The sequence below is a fragment of the Caretta caretta genome, chromosome 1 (assembly GCF_965140235.1).
Source record: "Caretta caretta isolate rCarCar2 chromosome 1, rCarCar1.hap1, whole genome shotgun sequence".
NCBI lineage: Eukaryota > Metazoa > Chordata > Testudines > Cheloniidae > Caretta > Caretta caretta.
The window spans coordinates 241,473,910-241,498,924 of record NC_134206.1 but is presented as its reverse complement, the minus strand read 5'-3'; the positions used below and the strand labels follow the sequence as shown (position 1 = coordinate 241,498,924).

Below are 25,015 nucleotides of genomic sequence, written 5' to 3'. Positions count from 1 at the left end.
GATATGCCAGGGGCCTCATGGAGGGCTCCATTAGACATCTGCAGCCTAAATTCCAGAGACTGCCTAGTGCCAAGGGGAAAGGAGTAGCAGGTCTCTCACACTGACGAAATGTGTGATCCCCCAAGGCAACTCTCAAGAGGGTCACTCACTGGGAAGTCCTGAAGGCAGGCCAGGGTGGACTTGAAGCCCAGAACCCCGGTTACACTAAATGCCCTGGGAGAACAATGGAGGGCAGGGCAGGGCAGACCCCCCCCCATCCCTACTGACTATGACTAAACTACTATCTATCTGTCAGGGCTCATTCTGCCAGAACTCAAGCTCAAGAAATCCCCCCCCAGATCAACAGAGCAACCTGAGGCTTCATTTCCATGGCTACCAAGTACTATGCCCTCATGCAAGCCATGACTGTGGGGGCTTCCTTTGGTTCAGCAATCCTGCATACTGGTGCAGAGCACCTTCTTACACCTGCCTCCTCAAGAATCACTGCTTGGGAGTCACCTACAGTAAATACCCATGGAGACCAGTATTCAAAGAAGCGGGAAGGTTACTTATACCTTATAGTAGCTAGAGAATCCTTCAAGTTGCATGGTTCCCCTCTGTATTTGCGTCCCACCCTCCTTCCCCACTGCTCAGATCCTCTTCAGATTTGAAGTAGAGCAGAAATTGGAGAGGTGATTGGTCTACACTTCCCCTTATGCCCTCGGTTCAGAGCACATGAGACGAAAGGTGCAGGTGCAAACCAACAGACACTGCTACTGAAGAATTTCTGAACCAAGGCAAAGAGAGCACATCCAAACCCCCAGTGAATACCCACAGGGACCAATCAGAAGCAACACATTTATGTACTAGAGAGTAAAACCGATTGGATTAAACTAGCCTACTTTTTCATTCTGAAGAACAGCATTGTGTGCATGCACCTGTCTCATTTTTACTCCCCTACTCCCCCCCCCATTTTGTCTTTACTTACTCTCATTCTCTTGGTCCTCAGGGGGATAGACAAGCCCCTGGAATTCCACATTGACATGGATCTCTATTCCCAAGATCAAGGCAACCTTCAAGAGGATGAGCTGGAGCTGACGGATACCTGCAGGACAGGAGATGAACATTTATAATAAAGATAGATTTTGTCTATCGGTGCACATCTTATGGAAGCACCAGTTACTACATCAGCCTCTTCAGATCATTTTTAGAAATAAAGCATTTTATAAGATGGTTTTAAAGAACACAGAAATCACTCTCCCAGACCAATGGGCAAGTTTGTCCAACACCTGCCTTCCTATCCCAAGGATTGTGGTCCAGAGTTCATGGCAGGGCATCAAGCTTAACACCTCCTGCTCTTTCGAGAGCTAGCACAACTTCTTAGAGTGAGGTAGACAGTTTGTAGGCCTGGAGGAATACTACAGGCAATAAAGACACTGCTACTCTGCAGGGAAAACTCGGCTGGCTAATTCAGGACTCCACTTAATTGTTGTGATTCAAGGGTGGGGGAGAAGACGGGGACAAGAGAGGATGGAATGCTCTGTGCGTGTCTGTCTATAAGATCAAAGTTCCAGAGATTTTTCTGTCAGTCCTATCTATCACTTCAAAACAAGAGCTAGACCTTTTTCCTACACTGGAGGCCAAGTCCTGTTTATTAGCTGTTGCTAGGTAGGATTTTCTTCCCTATCTTCCAGCTTTTGTTTGCTCACCACTTGGCAGAAAACATCCTTGTGTTAAAAGGAACTGGCTGGCGACATGCCCAATACATGATCAAAAACAAAGGAATGCATTACCCTGCGACAGTGAAGCATAGTCATTCAGCTTTAAAATGGCAGTAGATCCCCCATTTAAATCAAACTTATCTTATCTTCTCAGTAGCTTGATTCCTAACCCTCTACCCAATCAAATCCTATTCATAATCTGGCATCTTTCCTTGTCCTCAGTCACTTTCCTAAAAACATTAAGTAGTGAATCCATCTTCACCACTCCTTTCCACTCTTCCAAATGTATAGATTACAACCTATGTGAAATTGTCTTATATTGCCTGTACCAGGAGTGTCATAGCTTTATTTCTACATTTTTGGGTTTTGCAGGGCCATATGCAAAGTGTGATGTTCAGGAGTATTAGGATATTTTCTGCAACTTGCCTAGCATTTCTAGGGCAAAGGATTGGTGTGACAGTTGCAGGGATCTCACTGAGGCACTTAAAGAGAATTATCAGTTGGAAGGGGGGGAGTTGGTTCCCCAAGTCTAATTTTCAAAGTAGAAAGGAAGGGTTAATGGCAAGATCACAGGTGTATGCTGGGTTGCAATTACAGGTTCTGCAACAGCCCCACCTTTAGCCCACGTCTAGATCTGGCCCAAACAATGCTATAAAAACACAGGACTGAATTGCATCAGTCACATATTACAGGGACACAGCAGATCAGAGGAGCTGTAGATCAGATTTTATTGAGTCACTAAATGATATCTCCCACCTTTTCCCTGAGGAGAAGTGAGATCGGATGTGTGGATAACAGATGCTTTACTTACTGATGTGGTCGATGGCTCCTGCACAGAACTTGCCATAGAACTTTTTGGCGCCAAGGCCCCGCAAGTCGTGTATGGTGAATGGCCACAGGTGCAGCACATTGTTGCGAGAGAAGGCATCCCGCTTTTCTATGACCACTACCTTGGCTCCTAGTAAGGACAGGTCGATGGCTGTACGAAGGCCACAGGGTCCAGCCCCAATTATGAGACACTGCAAGACATTGGCACCAAACAATGTTACAGACCTGAATAAAAAAAAATATTTCTACCACATCTTCAAAGTAGCACAAGGCACTTCACTTAGTCCTATTGTCCTATAGCTGCATCACAAGCTGGGATTTCACCAGACACAAACCCTTTTGATGTCACCTGTGTGCTCTGTCACTAATCTGTTAATGCAGTTACTGCAGCCTGAATTAAAGTAAGAATGTTACACCAGTGGAAAAGGTGAGGAGCGAACAAACCAATTGTGAATTTTCAAGTCTCATTGAAGAAGTGTGCCAAGCTGTACTCTTCCATCTTTGTAAAATTTGGGTAGCGGCAAGAGTTCCAAAGGATCCTGGCCCAGTTTGTATTAATTTCTCTCCTTACAGCAGGTAATTTAGCCATTTTCTCTTTCTACTTTTACTTCCCAAAGCCTGAATTGGCCATTTAGGAGGCAACTACCAATGGCCTTGCCTACACGAGACTTTTTCCTTAAAATTTCCCACTGCTGTGGAGCTGCACCAGTGGTAGCAATGGTGAGACTACTAGGGTAGGCAAGACACAGGAGCTAGGATATTTGAATCAATAGCTCACCGAGTTCCATTCTGAGCAGCACGGGACAACACTGCAGTAAAAATGCAGATTTGTGGTTACTCTACCATTCCTACCATTGCCACCGTCAAAGCAGCAACACTGGGAAGTTTTAGGAAACAAAATTTAGCATAGACACAGCTCTTTTCTAACTGACTAGACAATTTCTAGCAGGACACATTTCCCTTCAAGTCTACTTCTGCTGTGTGTTCTCTCTTCCTCCCATCTCATTCTTCACTCCACTTACAAGCACTATTAGTATTAAAGGAAAGTTAACTAGTAATCTGAACATAATTACAGAGCCAGCTATCTTTGAATAGTGAGAGCACCATAATGTCTTAGTAGGATTAAAAAACTCCAAGATGGCATGCTAGCATTACTTACCCAGAGTGCAATCCTACGGCCTCAGAGAAACCCTGTATACTAGCCCAAATGGCTCACAAAGTGATCTGTAGTAAACAGTCCACCTTTATCATATTATTTTTCTGCCTGAAAACATAGGAACTGACTTCTGTTGAGTACAAAAAACACCTGTTTTTCCCATTTGTTATCGATTTCTTTGTTGATCATACAATTCTCAAAAACTTTTCTTCCGTCTGTCAAGGTTCCGAAGAGGATAAGTATTACCTAGTAGCTGAACAGCTGCATCTTTATACAAAGTTAATGACCGCTCCGTTTTTTTCGCAACCACATCCCCAAAGAGGACTAAATATGATATAAGCATCCAGGCCACATTTACACAGCCAACTTTTATTTTTCTGATGACGCTCCCATTGTGAAGTAGTCATGATAGGATCCAAGAGAGTAAATGAATTATTTTATACCGGACAGCTCATAAATTCAGGTCCACAGAATGTTCCTGTATATTAATTAGCAATGATTTTGTCCTACTAAGGTATTTTTCTTAAATTCTACTTCTCATTCTTTCTTCAAATACAAGTTTAGGTCATACTTAAGCATTTAGATATTCTGAATGTAGCATGTAAGGCATCTAATAATATATTGATGGATGTCCATTCTTGTGCCTCCACAGGACAACTTACTAAAAAATATTACTACTAAGCTAAGAGTCATTCAGGGATCCCACAGATATTTAAGCAAATTGTTTTTAAACTGGTTTCAGAGTAACAGCCGTGTTAGTCTGTATTCGCAAAAAGAAAAGGAGGACTTGTGGCACCTTAGAGACTAACCAATTTATTTGAGCATGAGCTTTCGTGAGCTACAGCTCACTTCATCGGATGCATACCGTGGAAACTGCAGCAGACATTATATACACACAGAGATCATGAAACAATACCTCCTCCCACCCCACTGTCCTGCTGGTAATAGCTTATCTAAACTGATCATCAAGTTGGGCCATTTCCAGCACAAATCCAGGTTTTCTCACCCTCCACCCCCCACCCCTCCCCCCACACACACAAACTCACTCTCCTGCTGGTAATAGCCCATCCAAAGTGACAACTCTCTTCACAATGTGCATGATAATCAAGGTGGGCCATTTCCAGCACAAATCCAGGCTCTCTCACCCCCTTTTTTCCAGGGGACACACACACACACAAACTCACTCTCCTGCTGGCAATAGCTCATCCAAACTGACCACTCTCCAAGTTTAAATCCAAGTTTAACCAGAACGTCTGGGGGGGGGGGGGGGTAGGAAAAAACAAGGGGAAATAGGCTACCTTGCATAATGACTTAGCCACTCCCAGTCTCTATTTAAGCCTAAATTAATAGTATCCAATTTGCAAATGAATTCCAATTCAGCAGTTTCTCGCTGGAGTCTGGATTTGAAGTTTTTTTGTTTTAAGATAGCGACCTTCATGTCTGTGATTGCGTGACCAGAGAGATTGAAGTGTTCTCCGACTGGTTTATGAATGTTATAATTCTTGACATCTGATTTGTGTCCATTTATTCTTTTACGTAGAGACTGTCCAGTTTGACCAGAGGGGCATTGCTGGCACTTGATGGCATATATCACATTGGTGGATGTGCAGGTGAACGAGCCTCTGATAGTGTGGCTGATGTTATTAGGCCCTGTGATGGTGTCCCCTGAATAGATATGTGGGCACAGTTGGCAACGGGCTTTGTTGCAAGGATAAGTTCCTGCGTTAGTGGTTCTGTTGTGTGGTATGTGGTTGTTGGTAAGTATTTGCTTCAGGTTGTGGGGCTGTCTGTAGGCAAGGACTGGCCTGTCTCCCAAGATTTGTGAGAGTGTTGGGTCATCCTTTAGGATAGGTTGTAGATCCTTAATAATGCGTTGGAGGGGTTTTAGTTGGGGGCTGAAGGTGACGGCTAATGGCGTTCTGTTATTTTCTTTGTTAGGCCCGTCCTGTAGTAGGTGACTTCTGGGAACTCTTCTGGCTCTATCAATCTGTTTCTTCACTTCCGCAGGTGGGTACTGTAGTTGTAAGAAAGCTTGACAGAGATCTTGTAGGTGTTTGTCTCTGTCTGAGGGGTTGGAGCAAATGGGTTGTATCGCAAAGCTTGCCTGTAGACGATGGATCGTGTGGTGTGGTCAGGGTGAAAGCTGGAGGCATGTAGGTAGGAATAGCAGTCAGTAGGTTTCCGGTATAGGGTGGTGTTTATGTGACCATTGTTTATTAGCACTGTAGTGTCCAGGAAGTGGATCTCTTGTGTGGACTGGACCAGGCTGAGGTTGATGGTGGGATGGAAGTTGTTGAAATCATGGTGGAATTCCTCAAGGGCTTCTTTTCCATGGGTCCAGATGATGAAGATGTCATCAATATAGCGCAAGTAGAGTAGGGGCTTTAGGGGACGAGAGCTGAGGAAGCGTTCTAAATCAGCCATAAAAATGTTGGCATACTGTGGGGCCATGCGGGTACCCATAGCAGTGCCGCTGATCTGAAGGTATACATTGTCCCCAAATGTAAAATAGTTATGGGTAAGGACAAAGTCACAAAGTTCAGCCACCAGGTTAGCCGTAACATTATTGGGGATAGTGTTCTTGACGGCTTGTAGTCCATCTTTGTGTGGAATGTTGGTGTAGAGGGCTTCTACATCCATAGTGGCCAGGATGGTGTTATCAGGAATATCACCGATGGATTGAAGTTTCCTCAGGAAGTCAGTGGTGTCTCGAAGGTAGCTGGGAGTGCTGGTAGCGTAGGGCCTGAGGAGGGAGTCTACATAGCCAGACAATCCTGCTGTCAGGGTGCCAATGCCTGAGATGATGGGGCGCCCAGGATTTCCAGGTTTATGGATCTTGGGTAGTAGATAGAATATCCCAGGTCGGGGTTCCAGGGGTGTGTCTGTGCAGATTTGATCTTGTGCTTTTTCAGGAAGTTTCTTAAGCAAATGCTGTAGTTGCTTTTGGTAACTCTCAGTGGGATCATAGGGTAATGGCTTGTAGAAAGTGGTGTTGGAGAGCTGCCGAGCAGCCTCTTGTTCATATTCCGACCTATTCATGATGACAACAGCACCTCCTTTGTCAGCCTTTTTGATTATGATGTCAGAGTTGTTTCTGAGGCTGTAGATGGCATTGTGTTCCGCACGGCTGAGGTTATGGGGCAAGTGATGCTGCTTTTCCACAATTTCAGCCCGTGCACGTCGGCGGAAGCACTCTATGTAGAAGTCCAGTCTGTTGTTTCGACCTTCAGGAGGAGTCCACCTAGAATCCTCCTTTTTGTAGTGTTGGTAGGGAGGCCTCTGTGGATTAGTATGTTGTTCAGAGGTATTTTGGAAATATTCCTTGAGTCGGAGACGTCGAAAATAGGATTCTAGGTCACCACAGAACTGTATCATGTTCGTGGGGGTGGAGGGGCAGAAGGAGAGGCCCCGAGATAGGAGAGCTGCTTCTGCTGGGCTGAGATGGATGGGCTATTACCAGCAGGAGAGTGAGTTTGTGTGTGGGGGGGTGGAGGGTGAGAAAACCTGGATTTGTGCTGGAAATGGCCCAACTTGATGATCACTTTAGATAAGCTATTACCAGCAGGACAGTGGGGTGGGAGGAGGTATTGTTTCATGATCTCTGTGTGTATATAATGTCTGCTGCAGTTTCCACGGTATGCATCCGATGAAGTGAGCTGTAGCTCACGAAAGCTCATGCTCAAATAAATTGGTTAGTCTCTAAGGTGCCACAAGTACTCCTTTTCTTTTTGTTTTTAAACTGATCATCTCTTCCTCACACTTCCAGCCCCTTTCCAGGTTGAGACCTCATGCAAAAACTGGCTCTCCTGTAAGAATGTTCAGAATTCAAAGCGCTATGTATTGGATTTATAAGGAGGTGCTAACAGTAATTTAACTGAAGCTCTACAACTGGAGACAGTGACAAGTTCTAACTTGAGGTGGGAATTATGATCAATAGCCGCAACAACTTTGTGCATTATACGCAACTTCCCCCTCAAAAATACCCTATAGCTGAGATTTTTCAGGAACAAGAGTAAAGACATTTGGAGCAGTGGTTCTCACAGTGAAATAACCCTATGACATTACATTTTTAATGCTTATGTCACAGTGTTTAAGTGCTCAAGTCTGAGCAAAACACCACGTGCAACTCTTCTGCTTTAATACTCTATAAGCATAATTTTCTGGTTAGCTGAATGTTGGCTATATGTTGCAATGACTGAACTCACACACCTGCAGAGCTTCAGTCCAACACAGCTCTTAAGATTGCAGAGCTAAAGCTGAGATTCAAAGGATTAGCACCCCCCTCTCCAGTTTCATAGCACCAAGGCTTCTGATTACCTCAACCCCTCAATTTCACCCCAGTTTGGATGTTCTGAAACTTTCCTAAAAATTGGTCAAGTGTGCGTGCACAATATGACAGAACTGAAGTTATTCGAGAAATGATAGATAAATGTCCTGACTTAACATATGTAAAATCTTAGCCCTTAAGGGAAACTTCAAAATAGTTTTTTTCCCCATTTAAATTTGTGTGTGTTTTTAACTAGTTGTCTGCAAATTGTGTTTAAAAGCAGGAATATAAAAAATTGTAAAAGTGAACAAGTAACATAAGCTTTCTTTAAATCAAATAAACTCAACTCTCACTTGAGCACTATGTATAGTACAAATATGGTCATTTCTCAGACATCATATATAAAAAAGCCTTAATGGGGGATTCAACCAGCATTTGAGACAAGTAATTAACAGCATTAGAGAAACTAGGTAAAAGTAAAAACTCATATGTGCATCGCATTTCTCTACATGAAAACAGCCCAACACGGGATATCTGTTTAAAGGCATGCAGCAAATCTTAGAGCTGTGCATATGTCTTCAAGAACATACCACTATTAGCGTAAATATTTCGTACTGTAGCCTTTAGTTACCAACCCTATAAAAACAGAATTGAACAAACAAACAAAGGAGAAAAACTGAAGTAACCTTCTAATATCCAAGTGGGGAGTTAAAGTTCAGTCATCTAGATTACAGATCATTGACTGCACATTAACAGAAATTACTTCCGTTTCAGTTTCTGCAATACAGGAATTAATCAAGACATTTGCTTCCTCAGGGAAGGTGAATATATAGCAATGAACAACATCTCACCCTTGGTGAGCGAAGCAAGACATACTCCCACTCTAATTTCTTGAGATTCTTAATTGTATCATACTCCTCTCTCTCACCTTCCTTTTTAAAAGAAACTGGGTGATCACTTATAAAAAAAGAACGCATGAGTATATTTAAATGTATAATTACTGAAAAGTGATTCTGTGCAGATAACCAGATAACTGCACTGTGAGAGCTTAATTGCTAGAGGAAAAACCTAGCACAGAATGTGATTTTCTCTTCCTTACAACTCTTTTAATGAATTCTGTTCAGATTTAGAGCAGAAAGTCCTCATTGTAAGTAATTCATCTTAAAAGGCTGGTGTGTGCTGTAATGTAGACTTGTAAGCACACAGAATGTAAATGTAGACCTGTAAAATTCTCTCGATCCTTCACCATGCTGAAAGTGATGACATAAAACATTTACCTACCTTTCTGTAACGGTTATTCTTTGAGACATGTTGCACATATCTGTTCCTCTGTAGGTGCATGCACGCCTCACGCACTTTTCTCCTCTCAGTGGTACCTGCCGAGCTGGCTGGAGTCCTCAGCTGCCACACGCTACTGTGTGCTGGTATAAAAGGACAAAGCCGACCTTCAACCCGCCCTCAGTTCCTTCATACCAGACGGACTCCGACAGAGAGGAGAAGGAGAGTGGGTTGTGGAATGGACATGTGCATCACATCTCGAAGTTACAGATAGGTAGGTAACCAGTTTCTTTGAGTGACTGCACATGTCCATTCCACTTTAGGAGACTTAAAAGAAAACATGCACGAAGGTGGGTTCGGTGTCTACCAGAACAGAGATAGTACGACAACCTGTCAGAAACTGCCATTGTGTCTGGACTGATGGGAAACGGCATAATGAGAAGCAAAAGTGTGGAATGAAGTGGCGGCTTTACAAATGTCTGTGGTTGGCACTTGAGCCAAGATAGTTGCAGAAGTTGCCTGTGCTCTGGTAGAATGCGCCAACATTCTAGCTGGTGGATTGGATTAGCTAGTTGGTAGCATAAACGAATACATTAAGAGATCCAGGATGAGATTCTTTAAGTAGAAACTGGCTGGCCCTTACATCTGGGTCCAACAGGAGAGACAGGGGTGGCTCAACAGACAAGGATAGCAGGGTCAACTCAGTGCTGATGAGGTCACGCCAGTGCTATAAAAAAGATTAAGTGAGCATGTGCTTGTGTCACTTTGAAAATGACTCTGAGACGGCAAAGGGAATTGGAGGGAAAGAATACAGGAGAGATTTCTTCCAGGATAGGAGAAAGGCGTCTGTCAGCAAGCTTGGGCTGAGTCCTCAGGGACAAAACTAATAATATTTTTTGTTGGTTCTTGTTGAAAACTGGTCCACTTGGGGAGTCCCCCACTATTGTAAGATGGACCTAGCCACATCTGGACACAATGACCATTTGTGGTAAATCAGAGAAGGATCTGCTCAGCTGATCCGCGAATGTGTTTAGTTTCTCTGGAAAATATGAAGCTCTGAGATTAATTGAGTTGGCTATACATAAGTCCCAGGAGGCAGGTCGCCTCTGGAACAGATGGTTCAACCATGCCCCTTCTTATTTGTTTATGTAAAACATGGTCAAACTGTCAGAATTAACTACTTTTTGCCCCACTATGTGGGGGAGGAAGGCCAAGCAGACTAGACATACCACTCAACTCCCTGACATTTATAGAGTCTCTAAATCTTAAGACAGTCAAAGACCTTAAGTCTCCAGGGATCATCCATGAGTTCCCCAGCTCAGAAGAGTCACATCTATGACTACAGTGAGGTTTAGTAGTGAGGAAGAGAAAGGAAACCCTCATGCACTCTTTCAGAGGGTTTATCCACCAGTTGAGAGATGACAAAATTTATGTTGTCACTCAAAGCAGTTTGTCTAAATGGTGACAAATCAGAGCATAAACTGATGTTAGCCATGCTTGCAGCTTTCTGAGGTGTAATCTGGCATGATGAACTACATACTGCCATGTGACCAAGAAGATTGAGGCAGCCGCATACCACTGAGAACAGGAATGCTCTCATTTGCAGCACTAAGTACCTGAAAGTTTCAAACCTGGCTTGTGGTAGAAAGGCCTTGGCCTTCATGGAGTCTAAGAACGCCCTGATGATTTCTATTGTCTGTCCTGGTTTTAGGATTGATTTGTCTCTATTTACGAGAAGCCCCAGTGCGTTGAACATGGACAGGACAGTTGATATTCTGGATAGGACTTGAGCTTTGGACTGAACTCTGATCAACCAGTCATCCAGGTTAAGGAATACATGGACATCTAATTTTCTTAGGTGAGCTGCTACAACCGCCATGCACTTCATGAACACTCGAGGAGAAGCTGACAGACCAAACAGAAACACTATGAACTGATAATACAGTAGCAGCCATTCACCATGAATTTGAGATACTTCTGATGGTTGTGATGTATTGTGACATGGAAGTGTCCTTTAATACAGGACAGCGTCCCAATCCCCCTGCTCCAGGGAAGGAATAACTGAAGCTAGGAATTTTATTTTCTTCAGGAATTTGTTTAACTCCCTTAGGTCTAAAATAGGTCTAAGACCCCTTTGTCTTGGGGATCCGGAAATAGCGGGAATAGAAGCTTTTGCCCCGAGGTACAATGGAACTTCCTCTATGGCCCCTGCCTGAAGAAGTGATTAGACTCAGATTTGAAGGGCAATCTCAATCTCATTCCTGAAGAAGGATGGGGAAGAGAGGGTGCAGGGAGAGGGGATAGAACTGAACTGGATGGCATACTCCTATTCCACCATGCTTAAGACCCATCACCAGCCTGAAGTTATGTGGGTCGAAATACCAAGGAAGTGCGATAAGCAATTGGTAAGACTACGATTTAGTCATGGGCAGTTTTAGTAAAAATCTTGAACAGATCACGGGAAATAAACAAAAATTCACAGCACATGACCTGTCCATTACCTTTACTATAAATACCCCTGACTAAATCTTAGGTGGGCGGGCCCCAGGGCCAGTCCCACCGGCTGCTACTTGGGCTGTCCCCGGGGCTAGTGGCACCAGCTGCTGCTCAGGTGGTCCCTGAGGCCAGCGGCCACTGAACAGTGGCTGGTGTGACTGTCCCTGGGGCCATTACTCCAGCCATCCCCAGACCACTGCTCAGGTGGTTCCTGGGGCCAGCCTCAATGGCTACTGCTCGAGCAGGCCCCGGGGCCATCAGCCAGAGGCCACTGTCCTCGGGGCCACTGCTCCAGCCAGTCCCGGACCACTGCTCAGGCAGTCCCTAGGGCCAGCAGCCGGGGCCACCCCAGCAGCGTCCGGTGCAGCTGGCCCCGGGGCCGCCCGAGTGGCTGGCTGCGGGGCCGTTCCAGCAGCGGGTGGTTTGCTGTCCCCAAGGCCAGCTGCATGGGTAGCCCTGGGGGCAACCACACTGGCCACTGCAGAAGTCATGGAGGGTATAGAAAATCATGGAATCCATGACTTCCGTGACAGACGCATAGCCTTAGCGATTGGTAAACGAACATTGGAGAACAGATGGAGCTGTGGTAACTAGTACACTCTCTTTGACAAACCCATCAAAATGCCTGCTTGGATGAAGTGGCTGGACAGGATGATCCCACCGATGCTATCTCCTAGAACCTCAGCTCTTTCTCCTTAGTGGATCTTGGGACTGAGGAAAGCAAACCCCGGGTGTCTGTATGGCTGCTGCGGATGAAATGGCTTTTCTTTTTGCTGCGGGGGTATGCATCCCAAGGGATTTGAATGCTGCCACGGAATTCTTAAGGCTCTGAAGCTTGTCGTCTGTTTTCTCTGAAAAGAGGGAGGAATCTTATCTTTTTTTAAGGTCCTGGATAGTCTGTTGGACCTCTAGAGGTAGCCCAGACAACTGCAACCATGAACACCTTCTCATAGCAATAGCTGATGCCATGGTTTGAGCAGCCGAGTCTGCGCTATCCAAACTATCCTGAAGAGCAGTCCTAGCAACCAGTTTACCCTCTTGAGCCATTACTGCAAATTCTTGTCTACAGCTAGGGCCCTACCAAATTCACAGCCATGAAAAATGCATCACAGATTGTGAAATCTGTTCTTTTGTGTGCTTTTACCCGATACTATACTATATAGATTTCACAGGGGAGACCAGCGTTTCTCAAATTGGGGGTCCTGTCCCAAAAGGGAGTTGCAGGGGGGTCACCAGGTTATTTTAGGGGCAGGGTCACAATATTGCCACCCTTACTTCTGTGCTGGCTTTAGAGCTGGGCGGCCAGAAAGCGGCAGCTGCTGACTGAGGGCCTAGCTCTACGGGCAGCAGCATGGAAATAAGGGTGGCAATACCAGACCACGCCATCCTCACATCTGTGCTGCTGCTGGCTTTGCCTTCAGAGCTGGGCTCTCGGCCTGCAGCTGCCGCTCTCCAGCCGCCCAGCTCTGAAGGCAGCATCGACGCCAGCAGCAGAGTAAAAGTAAGGGTAGCAGTACAATAACCTTGTGACACCCCCCCCAACTCCTTTTTGGGTCAGGACCCCCACAGTTACAACACTGTGAAATTTCAGATTTAAATAGCTGAAATCATGAAAAATTATTTAACAAAAAAAAAAAGTATGACCACGAAATTGACCAAAATGGACTGCGAATTTGGTAGGGCCCTATCTATAGCCCTCTGGTAGCTTGTCTTTAAATTTCATAATGTTCTTCCAGAGGGTGAAGTCAGATCAACTCAGGAGAGCATGTTGGTTTGCAATCCTGAATTGCAGGGTTCCTGAAGAACAAAGCTTGCAACCGAACAGATCCAGCTTCTTTGAATCTTTGCCTTTAGGTGTGGATGGACGCTTTTTGGCCCCGCCTTTCCCACACATTGGCAGCTACCAACACAAGAGAACCTGTGAGGGGAGATGAGGATAAAAAAAAGTGTTCATACCCTTTAGAGGGGACAAAGTATCTTCTCTCAGCTCGTTTTACTGTGGGGGCAAAGAAGAAGAGCGTCTGCCTAATTGGTAGAGCTACCCTGGCTGAGGTGACTGATACCAGGTTGACTACTAACTTTTAAGAGCTTTCGTGCATCTTGTCTGCCTGAATGGGAAGTACAGAGGCAACTCTTTTTAAAAGACCTTGATGAACTTTGTGGTCATCTGGCAGTGGCTCAACAGCCTCATCTGGTGATGATGATGAGGAAGCAACAGGCATCTGAGGTGGCAGTTGGTCTGTGTTGTGCGGCAGAGAGGGGGCCTGAGTGGCTTCTGGCTGCTCGGTACTAATCTCAGTACTGGGAAAATGATGCTCTTTGTGCTGATGCCTTTGGTGCACTCTCCATGACAGCAAGCGAGATGATTGAAACGAGGTCGAGGAGGGGGGAAACACCAAAATGGCCACGGAATTAGGCCTGGGACCCATCCTTGTCTGGGCCATTGACCTTTAGGAGGATCCCAGTGCTGGGGCTGCTGCATGGCGAAGGGTCCCAACTACTCTGATGGGGGTATGTTCCCCCATCCTGGGCGGGATACAGAGGACCTCACCTCTAAGTCCCAGGAAGAAGAGTCAGAGGTTTCTGACAGCGGAGGTGCAAATCCAGCTGTTACTGGTGAGAGGTAGCCTGAGCCTGGGCATGGCGGTATCACGAAAATCATGGGAAGCTTTCCTCTAGACAACATGGACTTCTGTGGAGGCTTGGGTAGCAGCACCGCAGGATCTCGATGAGGTGAGGTATGAACCATGGGCATCGGTACCAGCTGAGGACCTTCCCTGCTGGCCATACCGGTACTGTGAGGCTAAGCATGTCTCTTGCGGCTGCATGTGTCTCTGGGGTTGTTGGGATCAGCATCATCTGTTGGCTCTGAAAATGCCTTTCAGGGGGACAGCCTCAACAGACTTGGTACAGGCTCCCAAGATGGTGATCCCCTCTAAGGAGGTGACAAGCCTGCCTGGGATGGGGATTGTCTCTACTCTGAATGCTTCTTCAGGTTTATGCCTCTGTCTGGCTGCAGTACCAACACAGCTGAATGAGGAACGGAACCTGAGGAAGGCCTGAGCCTTTTCTTTGGTCCTGGGGTACAGTCCCAAGAAGCTGCAGGCATCTCCGGCGAGCACTCCATACCAAAGCTGATGTTCTTGAGGCTCTCTCCCCGCGTGGCCACTCTGATGGGGCAGGGTCAAAGTGCCACTTCTATAAGCAAGCACTCAAGCCTCACCACCCTATTTTTTTTAATGGCACTTGAATCACGTGCAAATGTAATGTTTGTCATGAACAGGGAATTCCCCCCAAACATTTTAAACAGACTGGGTGTGAGTCGCTGAGCAGCATGGGTTTCATAAAGGTCCAGCAAGACTTAAACCCTGGGGAATGCAGCACTGTTCTGGTACTGGAAGATAAAAAGTGGTCAAAATAGACCAAAAATGGAAACCTAGCACTACAAGTTGTCTAACACTAACTATAAATAATAAACTGGTAAACAGTTTATATACAGAAAAGGAGTGAGGGAAGCACTTGAATTAACAGGCCTGAATTGTTCTGACAACTGTCACTATCAGTAAAGAGGAACTGAGGCGGCTTGGAGTGGCTCTGCCCCCTTATACCAGTGACAGAGGGCGCTCCAGCCACCCCAACGGGTACCGCTGAGGGAAAAAAGTTTCCAATATCTTTGCACAGGGCACACGCACACATACAGTGGAATGGAAATGTGCAATTGCACAAAGAAGAAACTCCTTTTCCTCATAAACCTTTCCCCATAGATTTCCCCCGACCCAGGCACTGCCCTTGCATGTTCTGCAGACAAGTAATAGTATCGAATTAGGCAGATCATTACTGGTTCAGGTGTGTAAGCTCCTTGGAGACCCATTTTCCTTACCTTCGTGTTGGCGCATGCTTTCCCCTTCTTATAGTCTTTGTGGCTGCCCCTCTTGTCTAACTTGGCCCAGAGGGCTTTGGCTTTCCAGTAGTTGAGCTTGGACTTGAGTTTATGATAGAAAGAACGATAGTCCTTGGGCTTTAGCTCTAGGTAGTCACAAAGCTCTTGGAAAGCTTTCAGAGTCCCCTTACAGGTTGTGGCCTGGACAAATCTGTCGAAGAGAATGTGGGCTTGGTTCACCTTCTCGTTCCTGCTTTCCTCCATGCTTCCCACTCAACAGCTGCCCTAGTTGGTGTGGGGTCAGCTGTGCTCTTCCAGTCTGGTGGCCTTCCTGATGTTGCTCTGCCCAGCCACTTTCACCTCTAGCCCACAAGCATTATTAACCTAGAAAGTAACAGAGAGAAATGTCAATGAACTTGCATTTTTACTCATGTTTCTAGAGTTACAACTTTGACCACCTAAAGTAGTTCAATCTTTCCATAAATAGGAAGGCAACGGAGGTTCTCAGCCAAACTGATGGAGAAAAAACATTCTAAAAAAAATTATTAGAACGGTTTTTCAAACATTTAAACATCTGATCTTTTTTTAAAGACCATCAAATCATGAATGCTTTGTCTGATTCCCTCCCACACTCAAGGTTTTCCAAACATTTGTTTCTTTTGTGCTCCATAGGCAGAAGTTTGAAGTGAATTGGATAAAATTTTGGTGAAGTTGGGGAGGGGAGGAGGAAGTGTTAAAACAAAAACAACAAAAACAAAAACCATCAGGCTTTTAATTGTAATGAAAAGCTAGACATAACCATAGCTGTGGAGAGACCTGTACCTCCATAACATAGCTATGCTTACATAGCTCCTCTTACAAGCACCAGCACCACCAACATAAGGAAAAAGTTGCAAGAGTTGGGATTTCGCTAACAAAATCAATGCTGGTTCTTTCATTCAACAAGCGACATGCATCTCTACATACAGCACCTGAAGAAGAGGAAAAAGCATGTTGAAGATGGTGCTACTGGCTGAAGAAGCCTCAAACACAGCAATGTTAAAGAGCGACCTAAGGAAAGTGCTTGTGCCTACTGCACTCCAAGGAAGTTTAACCTGCAAATGGCAACCAAATGCCTGAGGAAGAAAAGACAACAATAAAAATAGAAATATCTAACATTTCATCAGTAGATCTCACAGTGCTTTCCAAAGGAGATCAGTATCATTAGAATGAAAAAGATGCCTCCAATGTACTTGCTCCATCATACCAGGGCATTCACTTTGCCCTGTCTAGCCTCTCTGTGGGTATTCTTCTGGCCTTAATTGCTTTTCGGAAACTCGATATGATGGAGCGATTTGGATGCTGTATTATCATCACTGTTAACTTTTCCCTTTAGTGGGTATAGCATTTTATATGAACCTATTAAAGGCAGCTTTTTTTTTTTCTTTCAGCAAAAAACACAAAGTACTTTGTCTTTTATTTCTATAAAAAAAAAATTCTCTTGCACACTGAGAAAAGAGTGCCGTTTGCCATCTGAGCATAGAATGGGTAAAGCCGCAGAGGAAACAAAGCACTGGTACAGAATATGAAAATGCAGCTCCTAGAATACTACTGAAAATAGAGGTTTGTTTTGGTTTTTTGGGGAGAGGGGAGAGGGTGGAAAGAGGCTAGGGCAGAAAAGGAATCTAAGGATTCAGATAAAAATCTTTCAGATTCTCACCAGAAAGGAAGCCAAGTCAAATCTCTGCAGCTCATATCTCTGCCCCAATCGGTCATAGCTCTGCAGCAGTTTGTTTGGGCACGCTGGATCATATCCCAACATGACAGTGAATACTCAGTGCTGGGAATGGAGGAGTAGGCTGATACCCCATTACACAACACAGAATTACTTTTTGGTTGAGAGATACAAGTTTTCACCTACAGAATCCAGAGCATGGTGGCGAGTTTACATGATTCGGACTTCATTAGTGCAACTGTTTTACTGCATTGAAGTGGTTTCTCTGATTGGCTGCCAGTAGTTATGGCCATATCAGTAACATCCACTAAGTGGTATGGCAATGACGATCTTCCTTATTTTTAATCTTAATTCCCATTTCACAAGAGTGAAAAGACTCTCCAGGCTGTGGCTCTCAAGGCATACTTTTCCAGGGGTTGAAGACACTGTGCTTTAAGCATATTGGATTGCTTACTTCGTTTAAATCTATGCAACGCTAACTGTAAGCCCTCCCCGCAATTAGCTAAAAGCTGCAACGTACAACTTCTGTTTTGTGTTGTGTCTACTTGTCACTGACCATTACTCAAAGATCCTAACACTCAGTGTGATCCTTGCATTAAATGTTTTCCTGGTTTCCTTTCACTTACAAAATGTTTCCCAATAATGAATAATCTAGATTAAGAGACATAAACCCCCTGCAGGTAATGGCAATTTCGCAGAGAAGTCCAGTAGTCTACAGAGTGTTATTAAAGCACCCAGATCGAAGCCACCACAGGATTCATTCATTAATGCTGCCTCTATTTTTATTTCGCCAAACAAATGCAGCAGGATGATCCTGCAGTGGAGTCTCCCTGTGGGTTAAACCCAGAACTGCTACCGTTCCAGGAACCTATTTCTTTGTGTTTAAACTCTGCCAAGCCATGACCTTCTTTTGTAAGTTTGTCTCATTGTACACAGGTTAACCAAAGTAGTGTATTAACTATTTGGGGGAGGGAGGGGAATATAGGACTCTTCACACTCCACTTTATAAGGGGTTATATGTAAGCCACTTATTCTTAAAGAACGGATTCAGAGTAGCATCTGATGAAGTGAGCTGTAGCTCACGAAAATAGTCTCTAAGGTGCCACAAGTACTCCTTTTCTTTATTCTTAATGAAGAAATTCAGCTGTTTTCTGCACGTAGCTTCACTGGATTTCCATTTACCTCCCACTGCCACAATTTCTACATTCTTAATGCAAAGAACTGAAGCCCCTGAAATCTGAGGGCAACAAGCCAGAGATCACAGGGACTACAGGAGCCAAAGCAAGGACAGGCAGAAGTATTCGCCAGGTTTCCAGGGTATAAGTATGTGTCTCTGGCTTTTCTGCAAGTCGGCAGTATCCTGCATGTTTTGTCTCCAGGCAGCTGATTGCTGACTCAGAAGCTCTGCACATTCCTTGGCTACTACACTAAAGCGTTGGGAAAGAAAGACAAAGCCCATGAAGTGCATGCAGGAACAGGGCTCATGTTTCTATTTACAACAATAGCAAGAGGTTGTCACTGACTAATGGTTGCAAGTACGCTCAGGATCTCCTGCTCATGCCAGGACAAAAGAAACCAACAAAAATAAAACATACTATGAACGATTCCAGGTGGTGTTTCCTCCCTACAGTCACCACAGAATGTTAATTTCAAAGTTGCATAAACATTTGAACAGATGTGCAAATGGTAAGAGAATGGGTTGCCTGCAAAACTCATTCCCCTCCTGGCTCTTAAGTCCAATTTAGCAAGTTGGAAGAGGTCTCGGAGGTGATGTGGGCTTTGGAGTTTGATCATGCAAGTGACTGGGAAAGCGTTAGATAGAACAAACATTTTTTTCTTCCAAGCAATATTCATCCGTTCTGAGGTTCTTGTGATTTCATAACCAGCAAAAAAAGTTAAGAGGCAAGAGAGGAATGCTCCGAATCTTTGATCTTTACAGGCATCAGCCTGAGACACCTCTCAGAACTTAATTTCTGAACAAGCGAGGATCCTTCATATAATCCAATATAAAACTGTTATTCCGAACAGCCAAAAAGCTCCTTTTAATGCCAACAATGTTTAATTTATTACAAATTGAATCAAAGAAATGGCCCCCTTTGCAGAACATTCAACTCATGCTAAATGACACATGGATATTTACTAGGCCTTTTGGGTTGGAGGGCAAGGCCAGCTATCAGGCTGTAAAACAAAATTCAAAATGGATGGCTATAACTAGAGTTACAAAAAAAACCCACTTATTTTTGCCCCATATTATAAAGACAAGAAATGGGGAGATAGGAGGACCAAAGATGCAGTTGCAATGTTTGTTGCTTCCCCTCCACAACTGAGAGAAGAACACCAACATCATGCACAGTATGTTTTAAGATGTTATTTAAATCTGCCTCCGTTCCATAAAATTTAGCAGACAGAAAAACATACTGGACATTAGATCTGTTTGTCTTCTAATAAACTAACCAAAAGTTCAGCAGGGGCTGAAGCATTTTGGTTTCCATCTGTATCCTCTGAACGCATTCTCCAAGGTGGAACACAGGTGGGAGAGGTATAGCCCATAAAGGAACTAAGCTGCTCAAATGAGAACCTGCTCTTCCTAAAAGAAAACAGTGCATATTAACTGCTCACAAGGAGCAAGTCTGCATCTCAAGAAAACATCCCCCCGCCTTCCAGTCCTACTTTTCTACGATTATATGATTCTATATTCACTATTGCAGTGCTTATTTCAAGGCAACTGACAGTGTCTGAAAAATGAATTGAGATGCTGTCCGGATTCACTGTGACAATTATTACTTCCCTGAACTCAACTAAAATGCTATTTTGCATCTTCCTACTGCATTATCCTTAGGACTTGGCAGAACTTTTATTTTTTCATAATTCTGGCAGATACCTATGTCTATTTTTAAGCATTTTTCTTGATTTTTAAATCGATTTACATTTTCATATGTGCATGAAATTATGGGGCTTTCAGACAGTTATTTAATGATAGTCTCTCAAATTCTCAAGCAGCATTTTTCTTACTTTTCCTAGCTGTAAAATTTAATTATTATGGATAGAAATATTGTTGTTGGTTTGTGTGTGCGCGCACCGTGAAACTGATGTTAACTGACACTGACTGATAAAAATCTAATGCTTCCAAGCCTAGTTACCCTGTGACCACAGCAGAAGTCCCTAATTAAGAGTGCACCTAAGTGGGGACAAAGAGAAATGGACAGCTTTCTTCTTCTTCTACAGCCGGGGTTCTCAACCTTTTCTCTTTCTGAGGCATGTCCCTCCCCACCATGCTATAAAAACTCCATGGCCCACCTGTGCCACAACAACTGTTTTTCTGCATATAAAAGCCAGGGTTGGCAAGGGGTAGCAAGCAGGGCAGTTGCCCAGGGCTCCACGCCAAAGGGCGCCCTGCAACGCTGAATTGCTCAGGCCTCTGCTTCAGCCTTGGGTGGTGGGGCTCAGGGCCCTGGCTTCAGTCCTGTGCGGCAGTGCTCAGACTTTCTGCCCTGGGCCCCAGCGTGTCTAACATTGGCTCTGTTTGGCAGACCCCCTGAAACCTGCTCATGGCCCCCCAGAGGGCCCTGGAACCCTGGTTGAGAACCACTGTTCTACAGTTTGATTAGAATAGGGTGACCAGATAGTAAGTGTGAAAAATCAGGATGGGGGTGGGGGGGGTAATTGGCACCTATATAAGAAAAAGCCCCAAATATCAGGACTGTCCCTATAAAATCGGGACATCTGATCACCCTAGATTAGAATGACAGTGTCTCAAACGGCCGAGTGGTGAGTCAGGATTCCCTTCAGCAAGACAGAGTTGCTCAATTTAGTCATCAAAGTTAAGAATTTTTTAATTCAGGGTTCATTTTAACCAGTTTCCATGAGTCACAAAATGCTCATAATACAGGACTGCCCAGCGGCAGCATTTATCCATTCAAGGAAGAATGAAAGAGAGAAGCTAGACGGATATAATGTATCTGTTCACTTTTTCTCTCTCCTTTTAAGATCACAAGGGAATAGTAAGAGATGTGGAAAGCTGGTATAATACAAGACCAGCTTCAGGAGGAAAGGAATGAGCCCAGCCCGAATGACCTGACATCTATCGTTTCACCCAGCAAGTGCGGCACCATTCACAGGGTACAATGATGCTGAGTTCCATTGATTGGCGGCTCCCCTGAGAGCAGAAATCCTCACCTCGGGCAATTAAGGACTCTGGTAGAACCACCACTTTAAAATCAAGACCAGTCTTTTGTTCTTTAAGGGCCTCACATCCTGGCACTGTCACCACACTTCAAAGCACAAGTGATGCAGCATCAATGGCACAACAGCAGAGGAATTTCTTTACTCAAGGAAGAAAATGCTCCCTCAGTACAGAGAGGGGGAATGCCCGACCAAACTGATCTTTGGAGTGTGGCAGTCAACATACATTATATTCCAATAAGGTGAAGTGAGCAATACTCCCCTAAATGAAACAGGCTCTAAAAGTATAAGAAGAGGGATGCCAAAGGCATTTACAGTTTGACAGGTAGAATCCTTGCCTATTGCCCCACATCCTCAAGAGATGTTTCCTGGGAGCAGGGAAAAATCCCAACATCCCAACTAATGCAGTGAAAATATTAACAAGAGACTTATGTAGCATTCATTAGCCAAAACATTCTTCAAATCCGGGTAAGCACCAATAACCCCATTTTACAGTTGTATAAATTAAGGTACAGAGTAAATAACATGAAGCAGCTCTACCACCTGTCTGCTGTTCTGAGATAAACTTTATATCCAATCAATCTTTACTTCGTAACTCCCTGGAGTAAACCCCTCCATTCATGATGGACTCCAGCCATTGCAGTGGATATGACTTGGTGCTCTCAGTTGCTCCCATACAGTGCCAGTATCTGCCCAAACTTCCTGGAGCATCACCCCTCTTTTCTCTCAGACTTTTATTTCCCCAAAGATATGGGGCACTTCCCTTGCCCCCGCTACTTCACCACTACCCCCAATACTGCAATTTCATCCCTTCTTTCTGATCAACTGCCATGGAACCTTTCGGCTCTGCTATTCCACGAGATCAGTGGTCCCCAAACTTTTCAGGGTTGTGCCCCGCCCCTTACTCCTGTCCACCCCCACCCCCACGCCAGGCTGTGGCTACCAGAGAGGGAGGATGCAGACAGGGGTAAGGGTGCTGAGGCTGAGAGCAGGTCTGCGGTTGGGAGCAGGTCTGGGAATGGAGCTGCAGCCAGGGGCTGAGGCTGGGGCCGGGTGCAGAGCCACTGCTGTGCCGTAGTCAGGGGGCTAAGGCTGGCCAGGGTCGGAGCTGGACCAGGCCATGCTACTCCCCCTCCCCAAATGTTCCTCTGTGCTCCCTAGGTTTGGGGACCTCTGCAATAGTCTCTCATCATCCTGAAAAGGTTTCCCTAAAGACTACTGTAATTTTCCCCAGTCCTATTCCTTACGGGAAGGTGTGATACTCCATGTGTACAACACACCCCTTTTCAGGTCAATCTACAATCATGTCACACCATAATCAGCAGAGATACATAAATGTTAGTCTTCAATACTGAATCAGGTGAGACAGGGTGGAACAGCTGGGTGTTTCTGAACACAAATGCACTGAGTATGTCCTACCACTTCATTTCACATGTAGACCCACTGAAACTTAGTGCCAGGCTTAGACACCATCCTAGGAGATCCTACAAGGTGGACATTCCTAGAATTCCTCCATAGCTATCCTATAATTCATTGACAGCTCTGGTTTAAAGGAGGTCTCTGCAAAATGGCTGGAATGGACACTTTCATATGACAAAAACAATATGTTCTCTTTGGGAGGACCCAGCTATGACTCCCGTTGAGGATCAGTATTTCCTGCACAGCAGACCTCACCAGCTTTGGAACACAGTACAGGATACAGATTAGTTATATCTCTGTTGGGCCAGCATGATATACCACTGGGAGGGTATGCTTGCGGGGGAGAAGAGAGGTTTAAAACAAAACAAAACAAAACAAAACAAAACAAAACACTGAACACTAAAGAATGAAGAATTGGTCTGACTCTTAGTAAAGAATGCAAAGGGCATACAGCCTGGAAGCTGTGGACAGCATATGGGGACTCCAGTAGCATGGTAATCTAAGTCCTTTGAGGACTGAATTTTCTACCAGCATCCTGAAAGAAAAAAAAAAAAAAAAATCCAGGACAGCAGTTTGGCAACAGGTAATCAGAGGTTACATTATAGTATAGTCTAGATGCCAAAAGAACCTCAAAAGAGCAAGTTAACTGGCTAATAAGAACCACACAGAATGTGGTTTTAATACAAATACAAAAACTCAAGATCAGCGTACACCTCTGTCAGAGCCAAGGGGTGACTGTGACCCTGGAAAGCCAAACAGGAGAGATGGTAAAAACAGCTGCAACTGTATCATATAAATACTGCACATACATAAATTTTATTGCTCTTCAAAAAGTAGTATGAAATTTAGAAATTTCTAACCTGACATAGGGCAGGCAGGTGTTACACAAGCTTCTCTTTTGCCACACTCAGCTCCGCCAGCATGCTTCAGTTCTACCCTGCAGCAACTCCAGCTAGCCCTGCCATATACATCTCAGTACAGACTGATAATTGCCTAGAATTATACTGTCCGGACTGGGTTGAGATCACCAAACCCGTGGGTGCTGGCTTCCTCTAGGCCCCAGGGATGCTCAACCCCCTGCTCCACCTCCACCTGCACCCCCAAGCCTCTACCCCACCTCTTCCTGCCCCCGCTCTGCCTCTTCCTGCCCCAGGTCCAGCCTCCACCCAAGCCCCCACCCTACCTCTTCCTGCCCCTGCTCCCTCCTTCCCAGTTCCGCTGCCTCCTCCGAGCGCACCCTGTCCCCACGCCCACCCCCATGCCTTCTGCACACCGCAAAACAGGTGATCTTGGCAGACGGAAGGTGCTGGGAGGGAGGGGGAGGAGTTGATCAGCAGGGCCGCAGGCAGACAGGAAGTGCTGAGGGGAAGGAAGGGAGCTGGCTGCCAGTGGGTGCTAAGCACCCACTAATTTTTTTCCATAGGTGCTCTAATCCAGTGCTTCTCAAGCTATCTGATGTGGGGGACTGGCAATTTTTTTCCCCCAAATGTGCACACAGACCAGCAGCTGATGGCTCGCAGACCAGCATCGGTCCACGGACCACAACTTTGAGTAGCACTGCTCTCGTTGGTACCTATGATCAAACCTATTTTCACCCTCAGCATCAAGCGATGTCAACACAACAAGCATGAAGCTCAGACACTCAGCCATCTGTGTCAGCATTAGCCATCTTGTATTTAGCTGTGACACTAAGTACCTTTCCCAGACCTCAAGAAGAGCTCTGTGTAGCTTGAAAGCTTGTCTCTCTCAACAATAGAAGTTGGTCCACTAAAAGATATTACCTCACCCACCTTGTCTCTGTAACATCCTAGGACCGACACAGCTACTACACCATTGCATATCCCAGAAAAGTGACAGTCTGGATTTTTTTTAAATTCTGAGGCACATTCCCTAGCATGTTTTGGTGAATACCAGATTCTCAATACCCAAACGTAAAATGTTCCCAACCACTTGCACCCAAAATGTAAATAAATTCCTTATAGATGAGCAAATTTTGTAGCACTTTGTGCTGCTTCCAACTTTTCAGCTATTCTGGTGATGGAAAAAAAAGCAGGCAACTTTCTGGAAGGGAGTGGGTAGAAAAGGAACAGGCAGA

General features: G+C 45.0%; 1 protein-coding gene across 6 annotated transcripts in view; it reads right to left on the bottom strand.

The window, feature by feature from the left end:
- The window catches only part of MICAL3 (microtubule associated monooxygenase, calponin and LIM domain containing 3), a 248,532-nt gene that overhangs the window by 152,469 nt on the left and 71,048 nt on the right, over positions 1 to 25,015 (bottom strand). For all 6 annotated transcript variants that reach the window (XM_075122272.1, XM_075122273.1, XM_048828101.2 and 3 more), the window contains 3 exons: positions 15,606 to 15,989; positions 2,512 to 2,719; positions 968 to 1,084 (listed from right to left, as the gene is read on the bottom strand). In XM_075122272.1, the coding sequence (XP_074978373.1) occupies positions 968 to 1,084; positions 2,512 to 2,719; positions 15,606 to 15,869 (589 nt within the window). In that variant the 5' untranslated portion in view covers positions 15,870 to 15,989. The remainder of the gene's footprint in view (positions 1 to 967; positions 1,085 to 2,511; positions 2,720 to 15,605; positions 15,990 to 25,015) is intronic.